At 37.3% G+C, this 27535-nt stretch overlaps 1 protein-coding gene across 1 annotated transcript; it reads right to left on the bottom strand.

Moving 5' to 3' along the window:
* Positions 1–891: 891 nt before the first annotated feature.
* Positions 892–27406, bottom strand: pnpla7a (patatin-like phospholipase domain containing 7a). Its single transcript, XM_061734310.1, has 36 exons — positions 27148–27406; positions 26795–26846; positions 25572–25646; positions 25130–25217; positions 24918–25000; positions 24523–24620; positions 24286–24426; positions 24042–24201; positions 23549–23629; positions 20545–20673; positions 20345–20425; positions 19548–19677; positions 19373–19444; positions 19168–19250; positions 16972–17127; positions 16725–16802; positions 15984–16189; positions 15064–15195; positions 14826–14949; positions 13945–14058; positions 13619–13685; positions 13297–13446; positions 12285–12348; positions 11863–12031; positions 10465–10647; positions 10109–10227; positions 7739–7895; positions 7292–7408; positions 7088–7157; positions 6745–6861; positions 6418–6566; positions 6142–6294; positions 5906–6025; positions 4897–4981; positions 3094–3209; positions 892–2582 (listed from the first exon to the last, which is right to left on the bottom strand). Exons 2-36 carry the CDS (start codon positions 26843–26845, stop codon positions 2475–2477), a joined length of 4026 nt encoding a protein of 1341 aa, XP_061590294.1. The 5' UTR covers position 26846; positions 27148–27406; the 3' UTR covers positions 892–2474.
* Between the last annotated feature and the right edge of the window lie 129 nt (positions 27407–27535).

Raw genomic sequence — 27535 nt, 5'->3', positions numbered from 1 at the left:
GTGAGGAATGGACAGGACTAAATAAGCGTTCTGCTTCCTCCTCTTCCCTCTCGAACACATTATTTTGCTGTTCTTTATTTCCGCACAAGACTGTTAAATTGTTTTAAAATATTTTGACACTTTTAATTTGATGGTGATTTGTTGTTGTTCAAGATAAAGCCAACAATACACAATAAAATAAACAATCTTTTGTGATATTTAATGCAATTCTTCATCTAAAAATAAATCTTAAAAAAAATAAATATATATATATATATATAAATTTAAAAATGCTTAAAATCAAAAAGGGAGGAGGGGTTTCCTTTCACTGCCGTCCTACCTGCCTCTTGCTGGGGCTCCCGGTCGGGCAACTGGAGTCTGGTGGGGCCTCCTGCTTCGGTCTGACCTCACCCCTCATTGCAATATAGAAATTACCAATTCTAATTCTAATAATTATTCTTGGCATTATCATAATATATTGTTTCATAGTGTATTATTATATTAAGTTATGAAATCTCATGGGATGTTAAACTATAGTATTATATTGTTATATATTATAGTATGGTGATATAATTTTCTTATGTTATAATATAAAAATTATTGTTATATTAGGATATTACTATATTATTATGATATATTTATATTATATCGTGCTACACCACTCTATATATTTGTTTACTTATTTATTCTCAAATTAATATTCTTAAATGTATCTACTTTCATCATATTATTTACACGCACACACACACCTAGATACGTATCATTGTAACTGATGTCGTCTTTTGTCGCTGTCTGTACTGTATGTTAACAAATTAATAAAAAAAAATAAAAAAAAAGAAAATCCAGTTTATAAATATAAACGTGTGATATGGGTAATCATCAAATAAACTAACCAAATAAACTGAGTCATAATTAAACATTTTTAATTGTAGTCCAAAATAATCCATCACAGTCCTATTTAAGTACAATGCCTGTGGTAAACAGGATAATACAAACAACAACAAACAGTTGTATATTAATAAGATCTAATCACAAAAATAAACATATGATCTCAAGTTACAGACTTAGTGGTAATTTCTGAATTCCGAATATTTCAAACAAGTGTCAAATACAGGCAGCAGTGGGGGGGGGGGGTCCTTTATTTCTTGTACATAGGAATCTAAGGCTTTTGTTTTCAAACTTTAACATCATGGCACTATTTCACCCCTCACCATTTCCTATTTAATAAAGTAGCAAAACATTCAGTCTGTCAGATTACTAATTGTGCTTGTGTTATTTATTTAAAAGAAAAAAAAAACTGTGTAATTGTCAAACACCTTATTATAATTTCCCTTCATGATTAGGTTTTTATTTAGCGTCTACAAAGGCCGCAGGTACTGCACCAGTATATATGATGGTAAATACACAGTTACAGTGTTACAGGGAGTTATAACTTGTGGTAACAAGACCCTGTAAAATCACAAAGATTTATAACAAAAGTGTTGAAGAGATCCTGACGGGTTTGCTGATATCAGTTTAGTTTATATATATGCTAAATAAACTTTAGAAACAAAAATATTAAACTTGGGGATAGATAATATACAGTAACTGTTGTTTTTTTTTTCTCCCAACAATCAGTACAGAGAAGTAACAGTGGATGCTAGTCACAACTTATTTGTTAAGTAATCAGTTTCTGCTGTACAGATTAACACTCATTTGCATTTAGTATCTTTTATTATCTTCTTAGCAATCCCACTATATTTGTTTGGTTTTCTTCTCTCAAAATTAAAATAATATCATTATCTTTGGGTCTTTGACTGCTGGTCAGACGAAAAAAAAAAAAAATGTACCGCTAGAATTGTATGATCTACATTTTATCTATTTTTTGATGTTTCATCAAAAATAGAATTAGTGTATTAGTTGCCACACAAAAAATAATCACAGTAACTGATATTGAAAAATAAATGGCTCCAGCCAAAGTTATGATTCAGATCTATAGTATTATATATATGTAATATAGTGTAAATATGACATGAAGCCACATCATGATTCTGGCAGTTGTGCATTTAACTTCATTTTGGAATGATTGCCAAATTTGTGACTTTTGCATATAATCAACTAGGCTTTCGTTGAATAGTATACATGTTTTGTATTTTTTTTTATATAATTCTTTTTTTAACTATAGTTAAGTTAGCCTATATAAATCATAATTGGAAATCAAAAGTCTACAGACAGTTCAACTTTAAATGGGCTGCTGTTCAGTCTGTGTTTGACACTAAAACAAAAGTCCTGACAGTTAAGGTGTCTCATCAGTCAAGGAACCCAGCGCTTTTGTTATGGACCACAATCCCTCACATTAATGTCTCATCCCTTCAAGTGTGATTCATGTAAAGCTTTAAATCTCAACTATCTCAATATGAGAAATAATTAGGTTCACAGCTGTTGGATGACCTATGACTTCACAAATGCTGGGTACTTTCTGTGTGCTTCTATTTAGCTTGAGGGACTTGCTGGTGTTATTGCTGGTCTGTCACGTCCTCTGGTGTTTTGTTGGAAATAGCTGAAAGGTGATAGCTGCTGAGGGAAGTCGCAGACAGTTCATGTTTACCCTCCAGCTCTTCATCCTTAAAAAGCAGAAGAAAAAAATTAAATTGGACAGGAAAACATACTTTCAATGATGTCTGAAACCCACGGGAGAGCAATTAGAGTGGGTGAAATGATTTATTAAAAAAAAAAGAAAAAAAGAAAGACATTTTTCCCAGCAAATTACAAAATTAGTAATGCGGAAGGACTAGACTGCTGAGGTACCTCTCATGATGTATTGGGCACTATATTTCTCTTTACTCACCATATATTTATATGGCATTATTTCCATTATGACCTCTGCATATCTTGTTGTTTCTATTCCCATCGAGTAACTTTTTTTTCTCCTCTCAATTTGCTGGCATCTGACTTGTCTATTCAATTATGCATTCACCTAAAAATCACTAAAAAAGGATTCTAAAATATAGATACACAATTTACCCAAACAAACCTGTCTTACACATGACTAAAATGTTATAGCTAATAATAATAATAAAAATAACAATAATAATAATAATGATGACCACCCAAAGGTATAAGCAAGATTCACACCGTGTCAGCAGTCTCCTCCCCTTCAGTGTGCTCTCCATAGTGACTGTACATCTCCATGTCTGACAAAGCACTTTCCAAAGCCTCCTCTTCATAGTCAGTGTGGTAGTCTGACTCCTCTGAAGAGAAAACAGTGCAGGACAGGATGCACAGAAGCACATCGTGGGTGAATAAGATGGAATATGGAGAGTGTGGAAGAGGTGAAAGATGCAAGTAGATGAGCAGGTGAATCAGTCAGAACTGCAAAAAGTGCAAATACTGTGAAATTAAGTGAGTGCCTTTGAGTGACCAGTGATGAAGCTATTGTTAACGGAAACAGGTAAAAGGAGAAGTCTAGAGACAGTTGAAGAAAAAAAAAGCTAGCGGCTGCTATTTTAGGTTTCACTTCAAGTTAAATGGAGTTTCAAGTTTCTCAGTTCCTGTTTCCCTTCTCTATTTCATGCTTATGTTACATTCATATGTAGCAAATACAAACATTTTAGCAGTGTTGTGCAAGTTCATACTTCTCATGAACTAGTTCAAAGTTCAGTTCACATAGTTTAAAAATGAAGAGTTCACGTTCATAGTTCACCATTTTCATTTTGAACTAGTTCAAATTCAGTTCATTTCAATATTTTTAGGTGAGAAGTACGAATGAAACGCCACCCTATCCTAAAACTGTTCACTGTATAGCAGTGGTCTCCAACCCTGGTCCTCAGGACCCCGTCCTGCATGTTATAGATGTTTCCCTGCTTCAGCACACTGTGATAAAAATTACTATATAAAATATAAAAATGTGTCATAAACAGGCTTGTGCAGACCTGGATTACAAGCTGATGACAACCATTAATTAGAATCAGGTGTGATGATGCAAGGAAACATCTAAAACATGCAGGACAGGGGTCCTGAGGACCAGGATTGGAGACCCTGCTGTAAACAATCATCAGGAAATCAGACCCCTGAAGGCTGCAGGTGTGACTGGGATCGTTTGGGGCTGTTGGGTCTTCTTGGTCTTTCCTGACGACTTTTTTTGATTGTTAAGGACTCGCAGATATTTTCTCACACTGGACGGATGCTTTAACTCCACATAACGATTTCAAATTTGAAGTTGACGAGGCAGACGCTCTGACTTGTTTTCTCGGTGCAGGTGGACATAATTTGCACAGGTTAGATTTTTACCGTCGGACTCTTTGGGAGACAATGTGTAAAGTTCCCGCAAATAATCATAAGCGGATCATCATCTGACGGATCGCTGACGCTGCGTCTGCAACGTCTCTCTCTTCACTGGTCATGTAAAGATGCACCGGGCTCGGCCCGCCGTTGCCATGGAGATGGTGCCCGTTGTTATGCTAGTGTGTGCACTGCATTTTGGGTGATTTAGTGTGAAGTCGTTGTCTTGTAGAGTATTTTAAATGTGCGCGCCGCCCGCTGGTGAAATGAGAAGGAGGATTATTCTGTAATAGTTGGACCTAAACAGTGAAGCTGAAACTCACATAATCTGAACAGTTCAAATTCCAGTTCGTTATCTGCAGAATGAACAAGTTCACGTTCAAGTTCTTTATTTGTAAATATGTTGCGTTCAGTTCAACGTTCTCACAGAAATTAACGTGTTCAATGAACGCGTTCATTTGAACTCGTTCATGCACAACACTGCGTTTTAGACGACGTTAAAATTGATGCAGGAGTTTATTTTCTCATTTCCTCAAATTTAGGCAAACAATATTTATTTCGAAAAAGAAAATCCAGAGTCTTAAAAAAGATAAAAGGTGTGTCCATAAAACGTATGGTCGAAAGCGACTGGTTTCAAATGTGTGTCAGAAGTTTTACCGTTCACCAGAACAGGTTTAACTGGCTCAATGCGGGACACGATTTCTGCCAAGTCAGTGAAGGAAGCGTTGGGACAAGTCACCACCTGAAAAAACAGACACATTTTCTGGATATAAAAAGATGAAGGTGACTGGATTGGGATCTTCTACGAGATCTATGTTATGAAAGAAGATCTCTTCCTCCCTCAAGGTTAAGAAATAAAACTTTTATAAGATCTGGTCCAAATGGACTGAGTATGTGAAACCAATCACATCTGATTTCATGTGAACTACTTTTTTATGTGATGTAATGATTGTAAACATGGGTGCGCTCCCTGGTTCTGTTTTATTTTTTATTTTTCTGTTATTGTTTCTGATTACTGTTCATAAAAAACACATGGAGGACAGTAGGGACAAAATCATTTAAGTTAAAGATTGAATGTAAAAACGTGTAAGATGGAATCCTGCTGTTCTAAATAAAAAGAGAATTAAAAAAAAAAAAAAGATGAAGGTTATGGAGTAACTATGACATCAGCCCTTGATTTATGATTCTTTTGTTAAATCCTCAAATTGACATTTAGCTGGCAAAACCAAAAGTTTTCAAACCTAGATTCAACATCCAAGGGATGATTTAACAAGCTAATTCAGAATTTAGGAATCCTTTCTACTGGTTAGTGCTCAAGGTACTCAATCAGTGCTAAAAGAAGAATTTGTCACATTAATGCATAACTTAAATCCTTACATAAGCCCCAACTAATATCAGAATTGTGGTATCGAGTCTGGAGATGTGAGAAAATCCTTCACTTAAGTCATTGTTATTGTTCAAGTCACAATGCAACATGATGGCCTGGGCCATCATGGTTCCTGCACCCAACAATGAGATAAATACATTCTCTCTCTCTCATTTAAATGATATGCTTTTTCTTCCTGAACATTGCCGAGAAACAAGTGTAGTATAGAATCTATTTCCATGATCTTACTTTCTTGTCCTATATTTAACAGGATTCCCATGTATTGACCTCCAGTCTTACATTGTTTTTGTTTTGAGTGTTGGGGAACTCCTCTTGGTGTCTGTCTTTCAACATTTTGTCGATGACACCACTGCGTCTCCAGACATCAAACACAGTCTTGCCATGCTGGTATCCCACTTCCTACAGTAAAAATGTACATATTAGTTTCATTTTACACACTACTTGCTAAGAATCAGGCAATGCGATTTAAAAATTGATATGTCCGAAATATGTTTTTTAAACAATTGTGGACTTACAGCAATCTCATCAAATTTGCCAAACTCCAGAGTACGATATTTGTCGATGGGAGGTCTGATATACTCGCAGTAGTCACTGTTCTTGACAGATTCAAGATGCCTCACACAGCAAACATAGGCCAGCCGAGTCTGAATCTCTGCCATGTTCAACACCTGTTGAAATTAATTTAAGAAAACAAGAATAAAAACCCTCAAACATTTTAATATTTATTCAAATTTAGTTTGGAAATATTCTTGCACAGTTTATTGCAGTTTATTTGTGAATCTATTCTTTACCTTCACTTTCTCAGCCAGGGGGTTGAGGCGTTTCCATAGCAGCCACCACCCAGAGAGCGAGTCCCCATAGTTAGTGAGGTTGGTTTCATCTCGGCTGCCCACGTCAATCGCTATCACCACCTTGGCTCCCATGGACCGTGCAACATCAGCTGTCAGGGTCAAAAAGCAAAACCAGAGGGTAGGATAGGAAGAAAACATTGTTAAATTTTAAATATAAATTTGCTTTAAATAAAATTAACATGACTGAGCATATCAATGCATCGAGAGGAATAATGGCATACTTATACCATCCGTTATGAAGCAGTAAAACTGAGAAGTATTACAAACCAGGAAGGTTGTTGATGTAGCCTCCATCCATCAGGAGGTGTCCATCTTTGGGGTCACAGAGAGGAGGCAGATATCCTGATAGAGACATGCTGGCACGAACATATCGCCATAGAGACCCTCAAATGAAAAAACAATCCATTCTTCAGTTTTGATCACTTTTGTTTCTTGAATAAATATTAAATCTCAGCGATTTCAAAGGATGAGCACATGGAGCACTTTTATTTCACAAATAAATATCATTATGTGAAAAAAAAAAAAACACTTTAACTTTGATTCAAGTAACTTTTTGAAACAACACAAATGATTGTAAAAACAAAAGTGAAAAAATTGCCATATTACTTACCATCCGTATGTACTCTCATGGCTGAAGCAGTGATGTCTGTAGTGATATTAAAATATGGGATCCAAAGGTCCTGTGCACAAAACATGCCAAAACAGATAATCAGAGGAGTAAATGACATACAAGGTGACTCTCTCATCCTCTGCCCCACCATTTCAGCCCAAACTGTTCGAAAAAGGACAGCATTGTTATTCTTCTCACACTCACCTCAATCTGTTTGCTGTTGAAAACATTGTTGATGCTTGAGTTGAAGGCAGCCCCAGAAAACATGGAAGTAACTGGATATGTCAAATCCAGAACCTTCTTAAACACTGAAGTCATTTCCTATAAAGAAAATTTGAAAAATCTTGAATAATTAGCCATTATTTGTTGCTTCTTGTTCATTTAACTTCGAGGCATAATACATGATAATACACAAGATCCAATCTAATAGAGCAGTATCAGGGTTTAGTTAAGGCATCAAAAGAATGTTTATTTATCCCTAAATTTTTTTGTTACCTCAATGAGCCCTCATGTAAAGGGCAGGTAAAAACACTTCAGATGTTATTTTTACAACATGACATTATTTGACATAATGTCAAATAAGCATTATTTGTGCTTTCAAATAATGTCTTTTGACAAGATTTGGATCCAACCAGTGTCGCTGAGTCTCACCATTGCCCACTCTCTGGCCCTTATCCTCATGCGACTGTAGCTACGATCTTTAGCGTATAACGCCCCCATCAGAGACCCGATTGAGGTCCCGCCAATTAGGTCCACTGGGATGCCAGCCTCAGAGAGCGCTCTCAGTATGCCCACCTGCGAGCAACCCCTGATTAAGACGATGGAGACAAATTATGAAATATAACAATTACATTTAATTATGACTAAAAAGTAAGAGATATAGACAGAGAATCAAAAATATTAGTGGGGATAGAAAATCCAAAAGAATAAGAATTCAATTCAATTCTTCCCAAAATTCGAAAAGCAAATTATTTCAATACCCATTACATTGAATTTAACATTTACAACATTGCAGGCTCTCCATCAGCAGCCATCATTCAGTTTCAATTTCCCCATTAACAAAGATTGATGGAAAAGGTCTCCTTTTTTTTTTTTTTTTTTAGATTTTCCAAGATATTTCCTTTTTAATCCATTCTAGTTTTATGACTTAACAACAGAACCTGAAGGCTTACAGTGCCTTGTGAAAGTATTTGCCCCCCTTGAACTTTGTGACCTTTTGCCACATTTCAGGTTTCAAATATAAAGATATAAAACTGTAATTTTTTGTGAAGAATCAACAACTAGTGGGACACAATCATGAAGTGGAACGAAATGTATTGGATATTTCAAACTTTTTAACAAATAAAAAACAGAAAAATTGGGCGTACAAAATTATTCATCCCCCTTAAGTTAATACTTTGTAGCGCCACCTTTTGCTGCGATTACAACTGTAAGTCGCTTGGGGTCTCTATCAGTTTTGCACATCGAGAGACTGAAATTTTTGCCCATTCCTCCTTGCAAAACAGCTGGAGCTCAGTGAGGTTGGATGGAGAGCGTTTGTGAACAGCAGTTTTCAGTTCTTGGATATGTTTTTTGTGAACCATTCCATTGTAGATTTTGCTTTATGTTTTGGATCATTGTCTTGTTGGAAGACAAATCTCCGTCCCAGTTTGCAGACTCCATCAGGTTTTCTTCCAGAATGGTCCTGTATTTGGCTCCATCCATCTTCCCATCAATTTTAACCATCTTCCCTGTCCCTGCTGAAGAAAAGCAGGCCCAATGCTGCCACTACCATGTTTGACAGTGAGGATGGTGTGTTGAGGGTGATGAGCTGTGTTGCTTTTATGCCAAACATAATGTCTTGCTTTGTTGCCAAAAAGTTGGATTTTGGTCTCATCTGACCAGAGCACCTTCCACATGTTTGGTGTGTCTCCCAGGTGGCTTGTGGCCACTCTTCCATAAAGGCCAGAATTGTGCAGTATAGGACTGATTGTTGTCGTATGGACTGAGTCTCCCACCGCAGCTGTAGGTGACCTCTGACCTCTGACCTCTGCAGTTCATCCAGAGTGATCATGGGCCTCTTGGCTGCATCTCTGATCAGTCTTCTCCTTGTATGAGCTGAAAGTGTAGAGGGACGGCCAGGTCTTGGTAGATTTGCAGTGGTCTGATACTCCTTCCATTTCAATATTATCGCTTGCACAGTGCTCCTTGGGATGTTTAAAGCTTGGGAAATCTTTTTGTATCCAAATCCAGCTTTAAACTTCTCCACAACAGTATCTGGGACCTGCCTGGTGTGTTCCTTGTTCTTCATGATGCTCTCTGCACTTTAAACGGACCTCTGAGACGATCACAGTGCAGGTGCATTTATACGGAGACGTGATTACACACAGGTGGATTCCATTTATCATCATTAGTCATTTAGGTCAACACTGGATCATTCAGAGATCCTCACTGAACTTCTGGACAGAGTTTGCTGCACTGAAAGTAAAGGGGCTGAATAATTTTGCATGCCCACTTTTTCAGTTTTTTATTTGTTAAAAAAGTTTGAAATATCCAATACATTTCGTTCCACTTCATGATTGTGTCCCACTTGTTGTTGATTCTTCACAAAAAATTGCAGTTTTGTATTTTTATGTTTGAAGCCTGAAATGTGGCAAAAGGTCACAAAGTTCAAGGGGGCCAAATACTTTCGCAAGGCACTGTAGTTCATATAACTGTTTAAACATCATGTAGGAAGGGGTGGAAAAAAAAGGGTACATGAAGGTGGCAGGTTGTTAAAAATCAAAGATTCTGATGAACTGGGGAGGTCTATTCAGGCCAAAGTTAATACAATCTGTCTGCACTTTAAGGGAATAAAGTTTATGTTATAGCTTTTATTAATTTATTTTTTTGGTAGGGAAAATGTACATTAATTAACATTTCTGTAAATGTGCCAGAAATAGACAAAAGGTTGTTTTTTTTTGTCTTTGATTACATAATTGTAATGTATCGTCTTTAAACGAGACTAGCCAGACAATGAATAGCAGACTATATTTATTTCACCTGGCACCCCCTCCTCCAAGGATAAGAGCAATGCCATTCCCTGTGAGAACGCGAGCCAGACGTGAGAAGTCAGAGTGGCGGTCTGCTGGCTTTTCAAATACACGTTGATAGAGCTCCATCTGCAAAAAACAAAGCAACTATAAAAGTAGAGATAATGGCTAAGCCTTTGGGAAAATAAGGAACTGGATAGATAATAAGATAAACAGTGAAAGGACATTACATTTTAAAACAAAAAATACATTACTGTCTAAGAGTTGATGAGCCAAATAGAAAAAAGTGAAGTACTCCAACCTACATGTAAAACATAACCGACTGGGAATTGGGGAGAAAAAATATACATTATTTTTTATTCTGACCAGCTTTGGCAGACTCCTTTTGGAGAAGACCCTTCGTGGACAAGAGAGGTGTAGGTGCCGAGAGATCCAGCTCCGCATGTTGAGCCACTCCACAGTCCCTTGGGGTGGTGGGCCGTCTTCTCTGTGCAGCAGCACCAGCTGCTTCTGGGCACGCACTGCACTTCCTTCCAGCATACGCTCAAGCTAGATTAGAAGAAAAGATGTTTCAAAACACTGTATCTTTTTCAACTTTTATCTGAGTTTGCGGTTAATGCAAAAATGGAACAATACGAATTTTGACAGCATGCTCTGAAAAGCAGTGAAAACTCTTAACCAATACAGACGACACATTTACGTGAAAATGATACAGGTACTGTATGTGACTGCAATCAAATGCAAATAATGACTGAAAAAAAAAATGCAGGTGTTTTCAGGCTTAAGTTGGCATTTAAAGGGGACCTATTAAGAAAAACATGTTTTCTCTTGCTTTAACATATATAAAGTGGTCTTCCCTCAGCCTGCCAACTCCGAGAAGGAGGAAAGCAACCAAATTCTGCAGTGTCTGTACAGCCGCCCGGTGAGCCATCCAGTGTGCTGTGGATCTACGAGCCGTTCAGATTCTGCTCCCGTCGTTACGTAACGACGGGCACGATTTACATAGGTTGTCCTCCGATGCGTGAAACCACGCCCACAACTAACTCCACCGGACAGAGCTTCCGCCATTTTTTCATAGTGGTGTATCACGTCATTCAGGCAGCCAATCAGCACAGAGCCTCATTATCATAGCCTCCCCGCCCACTCAGAATCCCTCATAGATAATGAGGTTAGAGAATGGGAAGATAAAGACATGGCTCAGAGGCTGAATTTCTAATTTATTTAGCAAAAACAATCAAGAGCTTGTTTTTAAGACATTCAAGGCCTGTTTAAAATAGGTATTAGATGCCCCTTTAAGTTGGCATGGTAGGTGAGGTAGTGACTTTAAGTTTTCCATAGTTGTTATTTTTCACACAATTAGCCTTGTGTTGGGTTTGTGATATGTCCAAGGTGGTCCACCTGTTTTCAACTTGTGAAAAAGCATAAATGAAACCAGTGATGAAATCTTTATAGATTAGTAACAACATAAATACTCAAATCAGCATTTCTGGCATCAGCACCCAGGCCAAAATCACAGACATCCCATTTTATCCCCAATGCAGAGTCTTAATCACATTACATTCAGCAGGATGTTTTATCCAAAGTACGTGTGTGTGTGTGGGGGGGGGGCGGGGGCTGAGGTAAAAAACATTTAACTGTGACGGTATAAATAATTGTTAAATGCAGTACTTAAGTGTGCTGGAAGCCAACATTGTGTTACCATGAGCTAACTTTTTACCTGCCTCTTCCCTGATCTCTACTGGTAACTGGCCATTCATAGCTCACCTCCCCGACTGCAGGGTCCTGCTCCCCTAGTCCCACGATAATGATGCAGTCAGCCTGACGGATGCATCGTTGTGTCCATGGGGTCAGTGTGTAGTCAGTCTGGTAAAGAACTATACGATGGATGTCTTCTTGTTGACCCAGCCAGCTGGATAAACGGTACTCATGGACACTGAAAAGGTAAGATTCCCATTCATGACACACAGTAGATAAATTTTTTCATGTGTCAATAAAACATACTTGAACCGAATCTAATAAGCATTTTAAAGTACAGAGAGAGCCCAAATAAAATAAAATATTTAAATAGCAGGGTGATAGCAGGAAAATCAAACACTAAACATTATTTTCATCCGAGCTATGCTGATGAAATAATAGAGCATTACAAATAAAAGTATCAAGAAAAGTCACTCTCTCACAAAACATACCTGTCTAGTGCTGCAGCTCCAAGTCTCTGTTTGATAATACCACTGGTCAGCAGAAGTATGGGTCCTGTATGACAAAGCAAGGTAACAATCAATGTCTTCCCAAAAGCACCAGCATCAAAACAAATCCAAAATAATCTGACTGGTCATTACCAATCCTACAGTCACATTGTTTTTATTTTTCAACCATAATCAGTTTGTATCAGTTTCAGTCAATATATTTAATTAAAACAAACATGGAAACTGATTCATGCATACAGACTGCCACCTTTCTTAGTCACACCACAAAGCCTTAAAAACTCACTGTAGGGAAAATCTGTTTCATTAATCAAAAGGTAATTTGGCTTTCTTCAGTTACCCACAGCACATGCACACACAGACACAAACAGACCTCTTCCTGTGACAGCTCCGCACCAAAGATATGAACAAAAATCTAGTATAATTCATTTGAACATTTATATCATAGCTGGGTGAAATAATCGCATAAGATCAAAAGTCATGCAAGTCCGGAGTTTGAATTTTGGACGATGACACATGAGACTGTGTGCACTGGAGGTGGTCAACCTTTTGTAGGGACGTTTCAGTGCAGGGAGAAAAGTGACTGAGCGATAACTAATAAAACAGTTAACCCTGCTTTAAGTTCAGAAACACAACAGGGTGACATGTAAGAGTGATTACAACTTTAACAGTAAAAAAACAAAACAACAAAACCAAAGAAAACAATCTTGCAGACCTCTCGATTCCGGATATGATCATCTTTTTTTGCCCCCGGGTTTTGTTTCTTGCCAGGAACTTAAGAGTTTATGTATTACAGCGATGCATGACATAGTTTATCTGATGATACTATGCAGCATAGTTTGTTTGCATTAAAACAATTAATGGGAATATGCCTTTTGAACTGTTTTTTCTTTTTTTAAAACAACAGTTCTCTTTAAATCTAGTTAATTATATTGGGAAACAGTTTTTTGAAATGTAAACATTGGATACATTTGAAGTCCTGTATATTTTTGCTTACCTATAGCAACGAGTGCATGCTGCAGCTCCAGAGTGAAGGCAGTCAAAGGCACCTCCTCTGATACTGGCAGGACTGCCACAGTGGACAGATTGGAGGCTTGATTCCCAGCATCCCACTTGCTTCCTGGAGTGTTGAGGGCCAAAGTACGAGCTGCACACATTTTACAGATCTGTAATAGTTTTCCTCAACAGCAACAATTTTATATATACACACATATATATATATATATATATATATATATATATATATATATATATATATATATATATAAGCACAAAGAAATGTATGCAGAACAAAATGTTATAAAGCAATGCTCACCCACCTGTCAGAGGACCATTGACCTGCTGAAGGATCTTCTGACCCAGTAAATGAATCAACCTAGTGACGACCTGAAAGGCAGAAAGATTTCATCAGTATTTCGGTAAATTCTGCAGAGTTAAATGCTTCCTTTGCAGTATTAGAATAAAATGATCCTTCCAGATATAAAAATTTAAAAACAAGTTTAAAAACAAATCCTTGTCCAAGCTGACTTTTAGAGATTTTTACACTGGTGTTCTGATCCCAATTTAAAGTGAATGCTTCCTGGAGTGTCATTCATATAACCAGTTTATTCACATAAATTCAAAGCTTGAAGTTAACTCTAGATACCTGTGGGAACTTCCTCTTGATGGAACTGAGAGCTCCCTCTGGTAGCTTGGCCAGTTCAGAGTCTCTTACAGCGTGGACAGTGGTCGCTCTGTTCTGGTGGGTTAGGGCCTCCACCTTACAACATAAAGCATAAAAATTGCTGGTTTAAAAACAAAAAAACTAAACTTATTTTACATAGCTCATAGGCTACCAAACTTGCACCAAATACACAAAAATATGCATGTAGTTTAAATGGGACATATGAGGAAATTAGCCTCCTGCTAGAAAACCTTATTTTTTTAGGCCAATGTTTCAGAAATTATCAAAAAACTTCAGTCTGTTACAACCATGTTTTTTTTTCTAATTATTCCACCAACCTGTGCAATGATTGGGTGTGGGGAATTGATCAGTAAGTCAAAATCAGTGAGTAGAGTTGGTCATGTTAACTTGCATAAAAATTGTCATTTTCTATCATTTTAAAATCTGTAATATATTTTATAATAATATACCGACTTTAAGAAACCTGATCATTTTCAAGAGTATCAGAGGTTAGAAACAGAGCTGATGTCCATAAAGCAGGGCTAAATACATCTCTGAGTGCTCCCAGCTTCCAACAACACTTTTTTTCTGAAGCCAAGCGGCAGGGATGAGGTAAGCAGCAAAGAGGAAAATGAATGACACACCAAAACCGACAGTAGGCACAGATCTAGCAGGTCCATTATCACTGTCAATTTCCAAATCACCATTAGCAAATACAGTAGTTTCTTCATTGATTTTTAAAATTTTGCACAATTATTTAGTGGAATAAAACGATAAACATATAACTACTCCAGTCATTAATATGAAACTTCTTTTCTGTCCCAGCTATTAACAGTCTTCCTCATTCCTGACAGGATCCTTACCACTCCAATCAGGTCGCCACGTCCATACTCTCCAATAAGCTCTTTCTTTCCATCCTCCTTCATGATAACAGATCGCAGTCGACCACTAAGCACTATAAAAGTGCTGTCCGATTTTTCTCCCTGCCTGAAAAATAAATAGATAACATGAGTTCTAGTGCCTCGATTCCTAGCATTTACAACTTTGTCTGCTCATTTACAGTATTGTCTCCAGGGCTGCCGAATGTTTAAAGAAAGACACCTGTAAACGGCCCTCCCAGCTTCCACAGCCATCCAGTCCAGAGCAAAGTCTATCTGTCTGACAAATGATGACATCCTCCTCGACACTGTGTGAGCAACATTCAGGACAACTTTTGGCTCCACACGCATTATCCTAAATAATTAACAAAAATTAAATTAAAGGAAGAGAAAAGAAAACACATTATTTTCATTATTCAGTTAGAACATTTTTATTGCATTCAATTGTGTTTGGTAAATATGTGGACATTTGATGTTCATTTTATGAAAAAAAAGAAAGAGATTAAGGTACTACAACCAACCTAATAATAAAAATAAATTTACTAAAAAACTCTCACCACCATTACATCCACAATGATTTCTTTACTGTGTTGGGGGAGATTTAGACCATCTGTCCAAAACTGAAGCTTAAGTATGTGCACTGGACCATGCTGCAGGACTACAATTATATTCTAGATTATATTCTGATAACATCAACGAATTGCCAGAAATATTTTTTCTTTGGAATGACCTTGTCAAAACTTGCATCTTGACCCATATTGAGGTGTTGGGGTATTTGATATGGGGTGTTTGTGCAAGAAACTGTTCAGATATTATAAAGTTAAAAGTTTATGGAACTAGTAGATTGTTTGAAAGTTTTCACAGAGATGATTTCACCCAAAAGGGAAAAAGCCAACTATTTGGGATAAGGTTCCCAAACTCTTTACAAACAATAATTGACATCTGCCAGTTTTTTTCTGTTTGTTTCTTTATTTTCTTAAAATAAGTGAATTTGTAACCTTTTGCATGTGTGATTGCATTCTTATATCTTTAAGATCATTTAAAACTACAAATATTAACCTAAATAGGGTAATAATTATCATTTTTTAAATTACATCAAGTAATTGTGTAAGCTCATTGTGTGGAAGTGTCCATTTGACTCACTCATAGAAGTGGGATTTTGAAATAGAGAGGAAGCTGCAGTCTCGCTGGGCTCTAACAGTGAATATGAGGGGCTCTCCTGTCAGCACAGCAAGTTGACCAACAAGCTCTCCGGGATGTGTCACAAACAGACAAGTCTCTTCTCCACGGTCAATCATCCGCTGGTAAACATGGAGAAGGCCTGAAATCACAAACTGGATGCTCACCTCCTAAAAAACAAGAGCAGCACAAATGAGAGAATAATGCACATTACACAGTCTGATAGTAAATGATGAATTAATTAAATTATGTGTTGCAGTGTACAATTCTGTTATTTTCAAAGTCTGAAAATTATATGTTGATGTAGGACAATGTATATAATTTCAGTTATGTTGACAGAAACAACAAGCTAGACAAATACAATACTGTTATTTTTCAAAGTAAATTATTCAGTCTTACTTGTGTTTGTATGATGAGCATAACCTGTTTGCCATCTTTTGCACATGAATAGGAATACAGTCCGCTTCTGTAAAAGCTTCAAAGCACTACTTGCTTGTTCAAGGTAATTTCAGATAGTGAGTTAATTTAGAAGTTAAATGTGATACAATACTTCTACACTTTTCCTCTGGAGGCATATATGGTTGAACATAGGTGAACAAAATAATTTAAATTTTGAGAATATAATGGGAATAAAAATAAATTAACCCTTACACAGGACAGTCATGAAAATGAGAAAGCATAACGACGTAATTTATTTTCTCTAACCTGGTCTCCCTGACGAGCTACAACAGAGCCAGCTTTCACATGATGAAGTGTCACCCTTCCTTCAAGTAGACTGGGGTCCTGGAAGAGAAAAAATAAATACCTAACATCGGCTTATTACAGCTTTATAAAGAGACAATATGCTTTCGTGACATAAATGCGCCATCAGACTTTTTCCATGAAACATGTCACAAAAATATCCATAAATATAATAAATAAATAAAAACAATATCTACGTTGACTGGTTTACCTGCAGCTGGATGATTCTCAGCAGGTCCTTCTTAGCAGCCTGGAGGATTGTGTTGCTCTTACTAAGGTGGATCGCATCAGACTGCCTTCCACTGTCAGTATAGTGAAACACTTCAGAAGGGATGGGCTGCATTGTCACATTCTTTTTCAGATTGGACTACAAAGACAGGCACAAGGGAGAGATTTATATGGGAGGACCAGGTATGTAGCACCTCAAGATGCAGCAGTTGTTGGGATATTGTATTACAGGGTTTATACAGCAATCCTTATGTTAAATTTAATACCAATTTAATACCTTTTTCACTACCTTCAGATTTAAAAAAAAAAAAAATGTCACAACATTAAGTGTTAATCACGTACCTTTTAACATTAATACAGATTTTGAACTATAGAACACTATACAGAACAGATTTATAGACTCATTGACTACGTTTACATGCAGTCAAAATTCGGGTTATTGCTAATATTCCGGTTTCTGAAACATTTGGAATATTCCGTTTACATGCGTGAGCAAACAGGGTTATCCCTGTTTACATGGTAATTAATCATTCGGGATATCCCGATCAAACCAGCGATGCGCGGAGAACGTGATGACGCAATTACCGTCATTTCCGCTTCTTCTTCCTGTATCCAAATTCAAAACAAATGCTGCTTCACGCAACTTTTCTCCCAACTTCATGTAAATCTCGCTATCCTGGGACTTTCTACCGTCCACAAATGCCAAAATGTTCAAAAAGGGCTGGATGGATGAACGGGTGATGATGAGTGGCTGAGGCAGGTGTATGTTTGCGGCGACCCGGTGGTTTTTCCACACATCACCATCCCTGCTGATCTGTGACTCTATGCGCCCATCTCTCACAGACAGTATAAAAAAAGAAGTGAAAAATATGAACACTATGCTTGCTGTTATTCCGGGAGGTCTGACAAAGTAACTCCAACCGCTGGACGTCGGTGTGAACCGGCCGTTCAAAGTGAAGCCTTATGGTTCCGCGTTAAATCGACGCAGATCCTACGCCGGAGCCTACGCCGGAGGTTACGTAAACTACGGCGTAGGCTCTGCGTCGGTTTAACGCGGAACCATAAATCAGCCTTAAGGCTGCAGCGGCGTGGGAGCGATGGATGACTGAGGGGGAACAGTTTCTCCAGGAGTGGAAAGCAGCGCAGGGGCAAGTTATGCCACAGTTTGCAGATAGATTGTTGATCCGTGGGCTAAGGTGTCTGCTGGGACTATTTTGCGAGCTTTTGCAAAAGCCAGCATTTCGAGGCGCCGCCACAGAAAGACACTCTGACAGCGAGCGGAGCTCTTTAATGCCGAAACAGAGGATGAGACTTCGATGGGGTTGATTAATGTAAAAACTGAAATAAAGTCAATCAAACTAAGTTTTGCTCCGGCTCTATTTTTATAAACGCACACTTGCGTGCTTGTGTGTGTGTTCCGCGGAGCGTGTGTGTTAGTGTGTAGACGGCGCGCCGTGTGTGTGTGTTTTAAATACAAATGACACACAAAAATGAGGGTATGCCTTTCCACACAGCACGCCGAATGGTTGCGAAAATACGGTATTTATATATGAAATGTCAGAATAGGTCATTTTTTGACGACACACCAGGGTGCCGCGACAGCCCGGTCGAGAAAGGCTGGTTTAGAAGTACGTCCTGGACTCAAAAGACCAGGATTCCTTGCGAACAGAGCATGCGCAGAAAACAAATTCCTGTTCCGTTTGGTCGGGATATTCCATTTGGCGTTTATATGACTGAATATTCGGGTTTTAAAAGGAGTAACCCAGGGGTAATATTCGGGTTTTTAAAAACCGGAATATGAGCAAATTCGGGTTACCGTATTTAAAGTGTTTACATGGCCGTGCAAATTCGGGTTATTGCCAATATTCGGGTTTTAAAAGAGTTATTGACTGCATGTAAACGTAGTCAGTGATGTTGACCAGATGTTTCACATTTATTTCACTTTGTGAATGACAATAAAATAGACTGCTTAAAATGTAAAAAGTAAAAAATAATACCAATTAAAAAAAAAATAATACCTCTGCTCTGACAGTGAATTTAACACTTTTAATGGCCTTAAATTTGGCAATTTTCATTTATCACTTTTTAATACTTTTTAAAACCCCGCGGAAACCCTGTATTATGTCTACACATCAGTCACCTCAGTGTAAGCAGATGAAGTACCAGAGCAAGATCTTACTTTGTGAGTGACAGGACTGGATGGAGCTTCCTCCATAGTGACTCGAGCTCGTTCACAAGCCATGTTCAGGTCATTTCCTGTCACTGGAAAGATGGAATAATGAAAATTATGAGTTACAAATTAGTGACAGTGATAACTCAGTGCATGATAATTAATGCAGCCACAAGCAATTTGTTGATCAGACTTGTCCAACACAGTGACCCACCTGTGCTGTCGATAGGTGCTGAGATGGATCGCACCCTCCTGTAGCTGCTTGAAGGACTGTCCTTTGCACCATCTGTAAGATGTCAGGTCTGGATTAATTTCAAAAAGTGAAAAGTTTAATTAGAAATGTTTGTGGGTAGTGCATGTTTGGAATCCCTTCCATGTGTATACTTGACCTGGTTCTGCACTGCTCTCTGTGGTCCCAACGGGTAACTCATCCTGGAAATGGAGACGGCGAATATTCTTTCCAGAACTTGCTTCAGCCATCACATTGTTTATATTGGACAAAGGCACAGCTTGGCCCACCTGCCATTTAAGCAACAAAATGGTAATGGAGATGGTAAACACACGTTTTTTTGCATTTATAATACATCAACATCTGAAACATTTAATTCTAAAAATCAAAATACTTTCTGAAAAAAACATGGGCTCATTTTTGGTGAAAAGGTGAAAACATTTGTTTTCCAACAAAAGGGAGTAACTGATTGATTTCTTTTTATTAGTGAATAAAAATAAAATTAGCCTTAAGTGAAGCTCTTGTAAAACATAAAGCTATTATAACAAGATGATCGTATGATGGCGTCTTTTAAGACGTAGCTTTCTTGTATAAAGGGACTGTTGTGTTGTGCGGGAAGGTAACAATAAAAAAATAAATAATTCCAGTACTAGCATGGCAGCACCTGTGTCCAACTGGACTCACAGCAGTCTGACCAGCACTGATCCATGCTGGATATGTGATATCTTGCTTGCGTTGTTCTCTCAGATGTAAGTTGCTTAGGATAAAAGCATCTGCTAAATGTAGTAGTAGTATAATTAAATATTGTGTAAGAGCCACCAAACAAAGTAAAAAAAAAAAAAAAAAAAAAGCATGGAAGATTGGCAAATTAGCTTATGTCTGTGTGTGACTAAGTATGCATGTGGCTCTCTCAGTGATTTATAAAGTATTATTGCATTTAATTAATTTCCCTCCTACCGGATTGAAGAGCTCAGTTGTTAAGCCAAGATAGTTATGCAAGGCCAAAAAGGTCACTCTCTGGAGACGCACCATTATTATCTGCAACATAAAAAAAAAGGAAAACACCACTAAACAGAGAGAAAAATATGATATATTCATCTTGACCAGCATCATAGTGAATAATTTACGCTAAATAGTTTTGTTGGATAATTTCTTACCTGAATTACACGCACAAGTGTCTCTGGGTATTTCCTAAAAACTGACTCAAATGCTGTTGCTGGTAAACGTAAGATGGTGGAGCGAGTTGCTGCCCGAGTTGACACAGTCTTGTATGGAGCTGGATAACCCTGGAAATCCAGCACATTCAGTTTCAGGGATGGAGAGTGATGTCACATGAATAATAATAATTAAAAAAAAAAATCTGTCTTCTATGACTATCTGTGAGTTCAGTATTGATAACCATCTACTTAGATATGTGCTTTAGTAGTTAAATAGACCAAAAAGATGTGTCTTATTCCATTTTGTTATATGTACAGATACTTGGTGTTTCTAAATACCTGATTTTTAGTACAAATAAGCAAGAAAGGCTTTAAAATGTTAAAACGCTAGGAAGGTTGTTAAAGTCTGATCCTGAACCTTTCCAAGCTTGATTTCCCCATGCTGTACTTGTTTTAATTAATCACTCTTTTTTTAAGAACCTTCTGTTCCAAACCAAGGGCCTAAGACTCAGGATAAAATCGGGATTATCCTTTTCAGAATTTTCATGACAGGGATCTAGCATAAATGCTCCAGCTTTAAATAAAAACATTTTCCTGAGTGGACATAAAATACAGCATGGCACTAAGCAAATGTAAATGTATTGATTTAGGCAAGGCAAATTTATTTATAAAGCACATTTAACATGATGAGCATGGATTCAATGTGCTCAAAATACATAAACAAACAAACAAACAAAATTACAAGTTTACAATAACAGAAATAGATAACAAGTATGACAAAAGAAAAACAATAACAACAACCATAATTACATTTTAATAAAAGTGCGATCACCCAGCCAACCATGTAGAGTTTACTCAAACGCCTGTGCAAAAAGGTTAGTTTTTAGTCTGCTTTTGAAAGAGGGCACTGTTGGAGCAGACCTTAGTTCCTGGAATTCCAGAGAGTGTAGTAGTGACTGAAAGCTCCATGAGCAGATCTAGTGTGAATTCTAGGTATGATGAGAAGATTCTTATTTGATGATCTAAGGGATCTGTCTATGTATTCAGCATGTCAACCATGTAGGAGGGAGCTAAGCCATTCATAGATTTAAAGACAATAAGAAGTACTTTAAAATCTACTCTTTATTTAACAGGGAGCCAGTGCAGAGAGGATAAAACAGGAGTGATGTGTTCATACCTCCTGGTTTTTGTTAGAATTCTGGCTGCAGCATTTTGAATAAGCTGGAGTTTATGTAACACTTGCTTTGTCAGTCCTGCAAAAAGTGCATTAAAATAATCTAATCTACTGGAGATAAAGGCATGAACCAACTTTTCAGAGTCTGATTGTGACAGAAAGCATCTTACTTTAGATATATTTCTGAGATGATAGAAGACAGTCCTGGAGACATTAGCTATGTGTTTCTGGAAGTTAAGATCAGCATCTAACATAACACCCAAGGTTTTACTGACAGAGGAGTTAATAAAGGGAGAATATGTTGCCTCAGAGCACTTGGACCAATTAAAAGAATCTCTGTTTTTTTCTTCATTTAGCTGTAAAAAGTTTGTTGCCATCCAATACTTGATATCTGTAATGCATTGAATGAGGTCATTGACTGGGCTCAAATGATTGGCAGTAACAGATACATATAGTTGTGTGTCATCAGCATAAGAATGATATTGAATATTATGATGCCGAATGATGGACCCAAGTGGTAACATATACAAATTGAAAAGTAGGGGACCTAGAATTGACCCTTGTGTGGGACTCCATATTGAATGCTGACATTATCAGATTCAGGTGCTGAAGTAGAATGACATGGTCCACAGTATCAAAAGCTGCACTAAGGTCGAGAAGTAACAGAATAGAGACTTTGTGGTTGTCTGTGTTAATCTTCAGATCATTGATAACTCTGAAAAGGGCAGTTTCTGTACTCTGGTTTTTCTAAAACCAGACTGGTAGGCATCAAACAGGCTATTATATGACAGATACCTGTGTAAATGCTGGTAGACAACCTTCTCCAGAATTGTCCCCAGGAATGGAAGGTTTGAAATGGGCCTGTAGTTCTCAACAGTGAATGGATCAAGGTTACTCTTTTTTATCAATGGTGTTATAATAGCATGTTTGAGACATGAGGGAAAGATTCCAGACTGTAGGGAGGTATTTACAATTTTGAGTACATCATCATCAATACAGTTAAAAACATCTTTGGACAGTTTAGTGGGCATAAGATCAAGAGAGCAGGTCGCAGAGCTCAGCTGTTGTACTACTTCCTGTATGTCACTGCACTGAGTAAGGGTGAAGTTGGAAAGAGTGCTGGCACTACGGTGCTGAGCAGAGGGAGAGTGGTCACGTCCACCAGCAGAGGAAACCGCAATATTATTCTTAATGTTCAGGATTTTATATTTGAAGTATAATACAAATGTATTACATTTATCAGAGGAGTGGAACTCAGTGGGTATTGGTCTTGGAGGATTAATGAGTTTGTCAATTGTGCTAAAGAGAAACTTAGCGTTATGTGAATTGTCAGTGATGATTTGAGAGAAGTACTGCTGTCTAGATTGTTTTATTTCTTTGTTATAAGTGCTGAGCATATCTTTATAGATCTTATAGTCTGCCTGCAGTTTGGTCTTGCGCCACTTGCCCTCGGATTTGCGGCAGTTCCTTTTAAGGGCCCTCACTGTTTTCACATTCCTCCATGGTGCTTTTGTCTTGCCAGAAATTAATTTGGTTTTAATAAGCGCTATGTCATCAATAATCTGCGTCACTAAACGACTAATGTCATTGATCAAGTTGTCACATGAAGACAATGGAGATGGAGTAAAGTCCAGGTTAGAGTCAGAGTATGGCCCAAATAATCTAGCAGCGTTTAGTCATGGCCTTCTAAATGCGTGACCAAGTATGCATATCCTGAACAAATGTCAATTATGATAAGAAATGGGTAAGCCAACAGAACCGACACGGTAAGATAAGAGGAGAGTCTCTAGTCTGATCTGCAATACAGGAATAAATACAGTAGTAACTCACAGTGATGATGTCCAGAATACTGAGCAGGCTGTGGACACTGTCTCCTGGGAGCACATCTTTCACCACTGGTTCTGTACCATCCTGAAGAAAAAAAGAGGAAATATAAATGCATTTAAACATAATACAGTATATTATATGTGCACACAGTACTTCAATCGGGTGATAAAACAACTTAAAAAAAATGGAGAACATATCTGACTAAAAACAGGCTTGGTGCCCTTTGTTGTTCATACTTTTTTAAGCTATGCAGGTTGATACTGGAACAATGACGGGAGCACAAACAATCACTGCATTTATAAAAATAAATTAAAAAAAAAAAAAAAAAAAAAGAGCACATACCTACACAAAAATCACCAATATGTGAAAGAGCTGTCTCTAATGTATTACAACTATTGGTAGAAAACTTGATAAATAAAAAAATACAATAATAAAAAGCCAAATCTATTTCTTCATTAACCAAGAGGAAGGTCAACCCGAAATGGCTGTCACATACATTCTCTTGTATGCAGAGCTCAAGTCGACCATCTTGGACCACATAGATGCTGTCGTCATCATCTCCTGGTCTGAACAGACTTTCCCCCTCCTGCAGCTCTATCAACACCATGTGGCGACATAACTCCAGAAACAATGGCTTCTCAAAATGGCCCAAAACCCTTTAAGAAGTTGCCAAACAAAAACATCATAAAACAAAATACTGAGGAGGCCGAATTTGAGGGGAAAGTTGTATATTTATCTACCTGACATTTTTTAACATATAAAGGACTTCTGAGGGCAGGTTTGAGCTCTGCACATCAAACTCTGTCAAGTCGGCCTCTAGCAAGGAGGGAGGGGGTTCCTTAGGCTGTAAAGTGGGAGGGTCTTTACGGATCCTTAAGATTCTGTTGGAATAAAAAGTATTTATAAACCCAAATAAAACCAAATTACCAATAATAATGGGACTCAAATACATTTTGATAGAACTAATAAGTACATACTTGTGAGCTATGTTCAGAACTTTGGTTCTTTTACGTATGCGTGGTTGCTTTGATACTGAGGTAGTAGAGGGAGAAGGAGTTGAAGAAAGTGTCTGGACCTTGAAAAAGAGAAACACAATCAGGTTTGTTATTCTAGGTGGGGCAATGTAGGGAACAAACTAATGCCTTGAGAGGTAAAGAGTAAAATACTTTTTAAACTGCCTGATTAAATGAATATATAAGTTGGCTTATGTACCCAAGTTCCGTTCTGGATTAATTAAGTATTATGAACTGAATTAAAATTATTACATTTTGTCTGATATGGACAATATAATAGGACGGTTAGCCTAAATACTTAAGTCTATTCTTTCCCTTTCTGATGAAAATCATAAGTGTCATCTGAAGTTGAATCATACCTTTCGCATTATCTTCCTTCCATAGAAGAGCACTTTATCTCGTTTTCTAAAGCGATATTGAGGCACACCAGCCCGCTGTTCACCTTATTAGAGAATCCAGACATAAAATGTAGATAGTTATGTAAGGTATGTTCAAATAAATATAGAAATAAAAAAATAAAAAAATAAATAAAATACAAAAAGTATGGTCAGAACGATGTTAAAAGACTCACGGGCAAGTTTGAATTTCCTGTAAAGGAAAAGCACCACAATCCCAATCAACGACATAGTGATAGCAGCTCCTATCAAGACACCTGTAAGCTAAACAACAGATGAGGGGGGAATAAGTGCAGTCGTGTGAGAAAACACAGTTTTGTAGCTCACAAAATATTTAAACTGCTGCTTTTATAACATCAGCCTTCTTAGTCCAAAATGAAGTCAGTTAAACAATGTTTAGCGATGTAGGAGGGTTTGAGAATGCAGTGGTTAGAATAAGTATCTCAATTTTACAACAAAAGCTTCCCAAAATGCACAAAACAACAAGTTACCTCCATCAATTCTCAATATTACTTGAAACAAGTTGGTCGGAAATCCACAGTCTGACAAAAATTATTAGCTGCACTTGTCATTAAACTTAAACAAATCGTAAGCTGTCAACAAATGTGTATTTCATACCATGGTGGTTTGCGTCCTGTCCTCAACAAACTGCTGCACTCGTGCTTTCAGGTTACTCTTGCTGTTCATCACCATCTAAACGAGATTTAGGTTAGTGGGTCAGTGACGTGACACCTATATTTTCTGAAAAACAGACTTTTTTTTTAATTCAAAAAAGGTTTAAATGGATAAAACAAATACCAGATATATGACCTACCTTTCCCACATATGGACTCACTTGAATTTTACAAAAAATACTAGTTATTTGGGATTTTGTTGTTGTTTTAAGCGTCAAAATGTCATGTGGTGCGACCGTCCGACCAGGACCAAAGACTTGTTTTGAAAACCTTTTTGAAATCACTCTAAATGTATTTAAATCAATCTTCTTCTATCTGGCAAGATTTCCAAGTGTTTTGTAGTGTGTAAGATTGCAACACATTTGTATTTATATTTCCATCATAATATGCAAACAAAGTTTGACTGATTATGTCCATTTGATGAAATATCATGTGGTGCGACCATTTAAAAAACAACCATTTTTGTATAATACTGAAAACTCCAGGAAATTAATTTATTTTAATATGAATCATGGTTGCACCACATGACGTTTTTTAAGGCTAATTCATCTTGACAAAAAAACTCTGAAATCACATTTGTATATGAATTTGTGTACACAACATTCTTAATGTTTGAACTACTGCAATAGATATTCTTTTATTTATTATTTTAAAATTGACCTGTTGAAAATCCTTATTAGTCATTGACCCTAGTACTAGCTCAAATGTGCAGTTCAGAATCAGAATCAGAATCATCTTTATTGGCCAGGTTCGAATATTGTCCAACAAAGAATTTGACTCCAGTAGTTTCGCTCTCTATGGTATAAGGTGAACAATAAACAAATGAACAATAGACAAATAGACAATAGACAAATGTGGAATTTCTATGTACAAAAATTATAAACATTTTAAGGTGCAGCAGTTTGAGGTAGTGAGAATAAGTATGACCTATTTACAATTTCTACAGACAAGAATTATGCAAAAATACAAATTAAAAAATTAAAAATTGTACAAAAGAAATAAAAAAGTGAGAGGTGCAGCGTGTTTGGTTACTCTGAGACTTTGAGACTTTCATCAAAGTTTAATAATGACAGCTTTAATCTGACTGTGAAATTGTCTCTTTACATAAGGTTACCGCTGCTCATGTCTCGTGTTTAATGTATATTTTACTAAAGTGTTTAATCTTACTGCAGTGGTCCACTGAAGTGGGTTCTCATCATCATCTTCATGACACTCCATCCTGTAAAATACCACGTTTTAAAAAATCTGCCAAAGATGAGATTCACAGAGAAATACAACCTGAACCATGAGCACAAGAGAAAGTTTCGTTACAGGGGGTCATTTGTTTTATATCTTAAATTGTTCGGGACAAAAAGAAAAACACAAAAAGAGGAACCTGCTGTACGTACTTTAGTAACATTTGACAACCACTCAAATATATATTATATATATTCGAGACCACATTTTAATAATAGGGTCCATGTCACGACAGAAAATGAAAGTTAATCCCAAAGTGACAGCTTGTTAATGTTAATGTTTACCTGATTTAAGAGAATCCTCCGCGTCAGCGACGTTAGCTTCAATGACATTAGCTAGCAGCCTCGCCGTCTTGGCACTACGGATAAATGTCCAGAGGAAACTTAATATTCAAGCATTATGAAATCCTCTATGATTAACAGAGAACAGGGTTCAGTCCGTGGAGATGCCTAGGCTGTCACATGTCGCTGACTTCATCTTTGCAGCCTTCTAAGTGAGCGACGAGCTAACAAAGTTTTCTAATGTTTTCCTCCTCCTTGGCCCCGCCCCCTCCCCTGTTGCCATGGTTTCCTGTTCCAAGTATCCAATCAGATCACAAGCAGTTTTTGTTTGGGATTTGTTTGCTGGTTTTCTTGCTCTGGGGTTTGTTAATTTAGTTAAACCAGCTAAATG

Source organism: Cololabis saira, chromosome 11 (genome assembly GCF_033807715.1).
Source record: "Cololabis saira isolate AMF1-May2022 chromosome 11, fColSai1.1, whole genome shotgun sequence".
In the NCBI taxonomy this organism is placed as follows: domain Eukaryota; kingdom Metazoa; phylum Chordata; class Actinopteri; order Beloniformes; family Belonidae; genus Cololabis; species Cololabis saira.
This window is presented reverse-complemented; position numbering and strand designations above follow the sequence as displayed.

Excerpts from the sequence above, each read along its gene's own strand:
- pnpla7a (XM_061734310.1), bottom strand. The coding sequence starts at position 26,845 with ATGGAGTGTCATGAAGATGATGATGAGAACCCACTTCAGTGGACCACT. Across the intron at positions 14,059-14,825 it reads GTGGCGACCTGATTGGAGTG|GTGGAGGCCCTAACCCACCA; the intron begins GTAAGGATCCTG and ends TTATGTTGTAAG. Across the intron at positions 6,862-7,087 it reads CATGAGAGTACATACGGATG|GGTCTCTATGGCGATATGTT; the intron begins GTAAGTAATATG and ends TTTTCATTTGAG.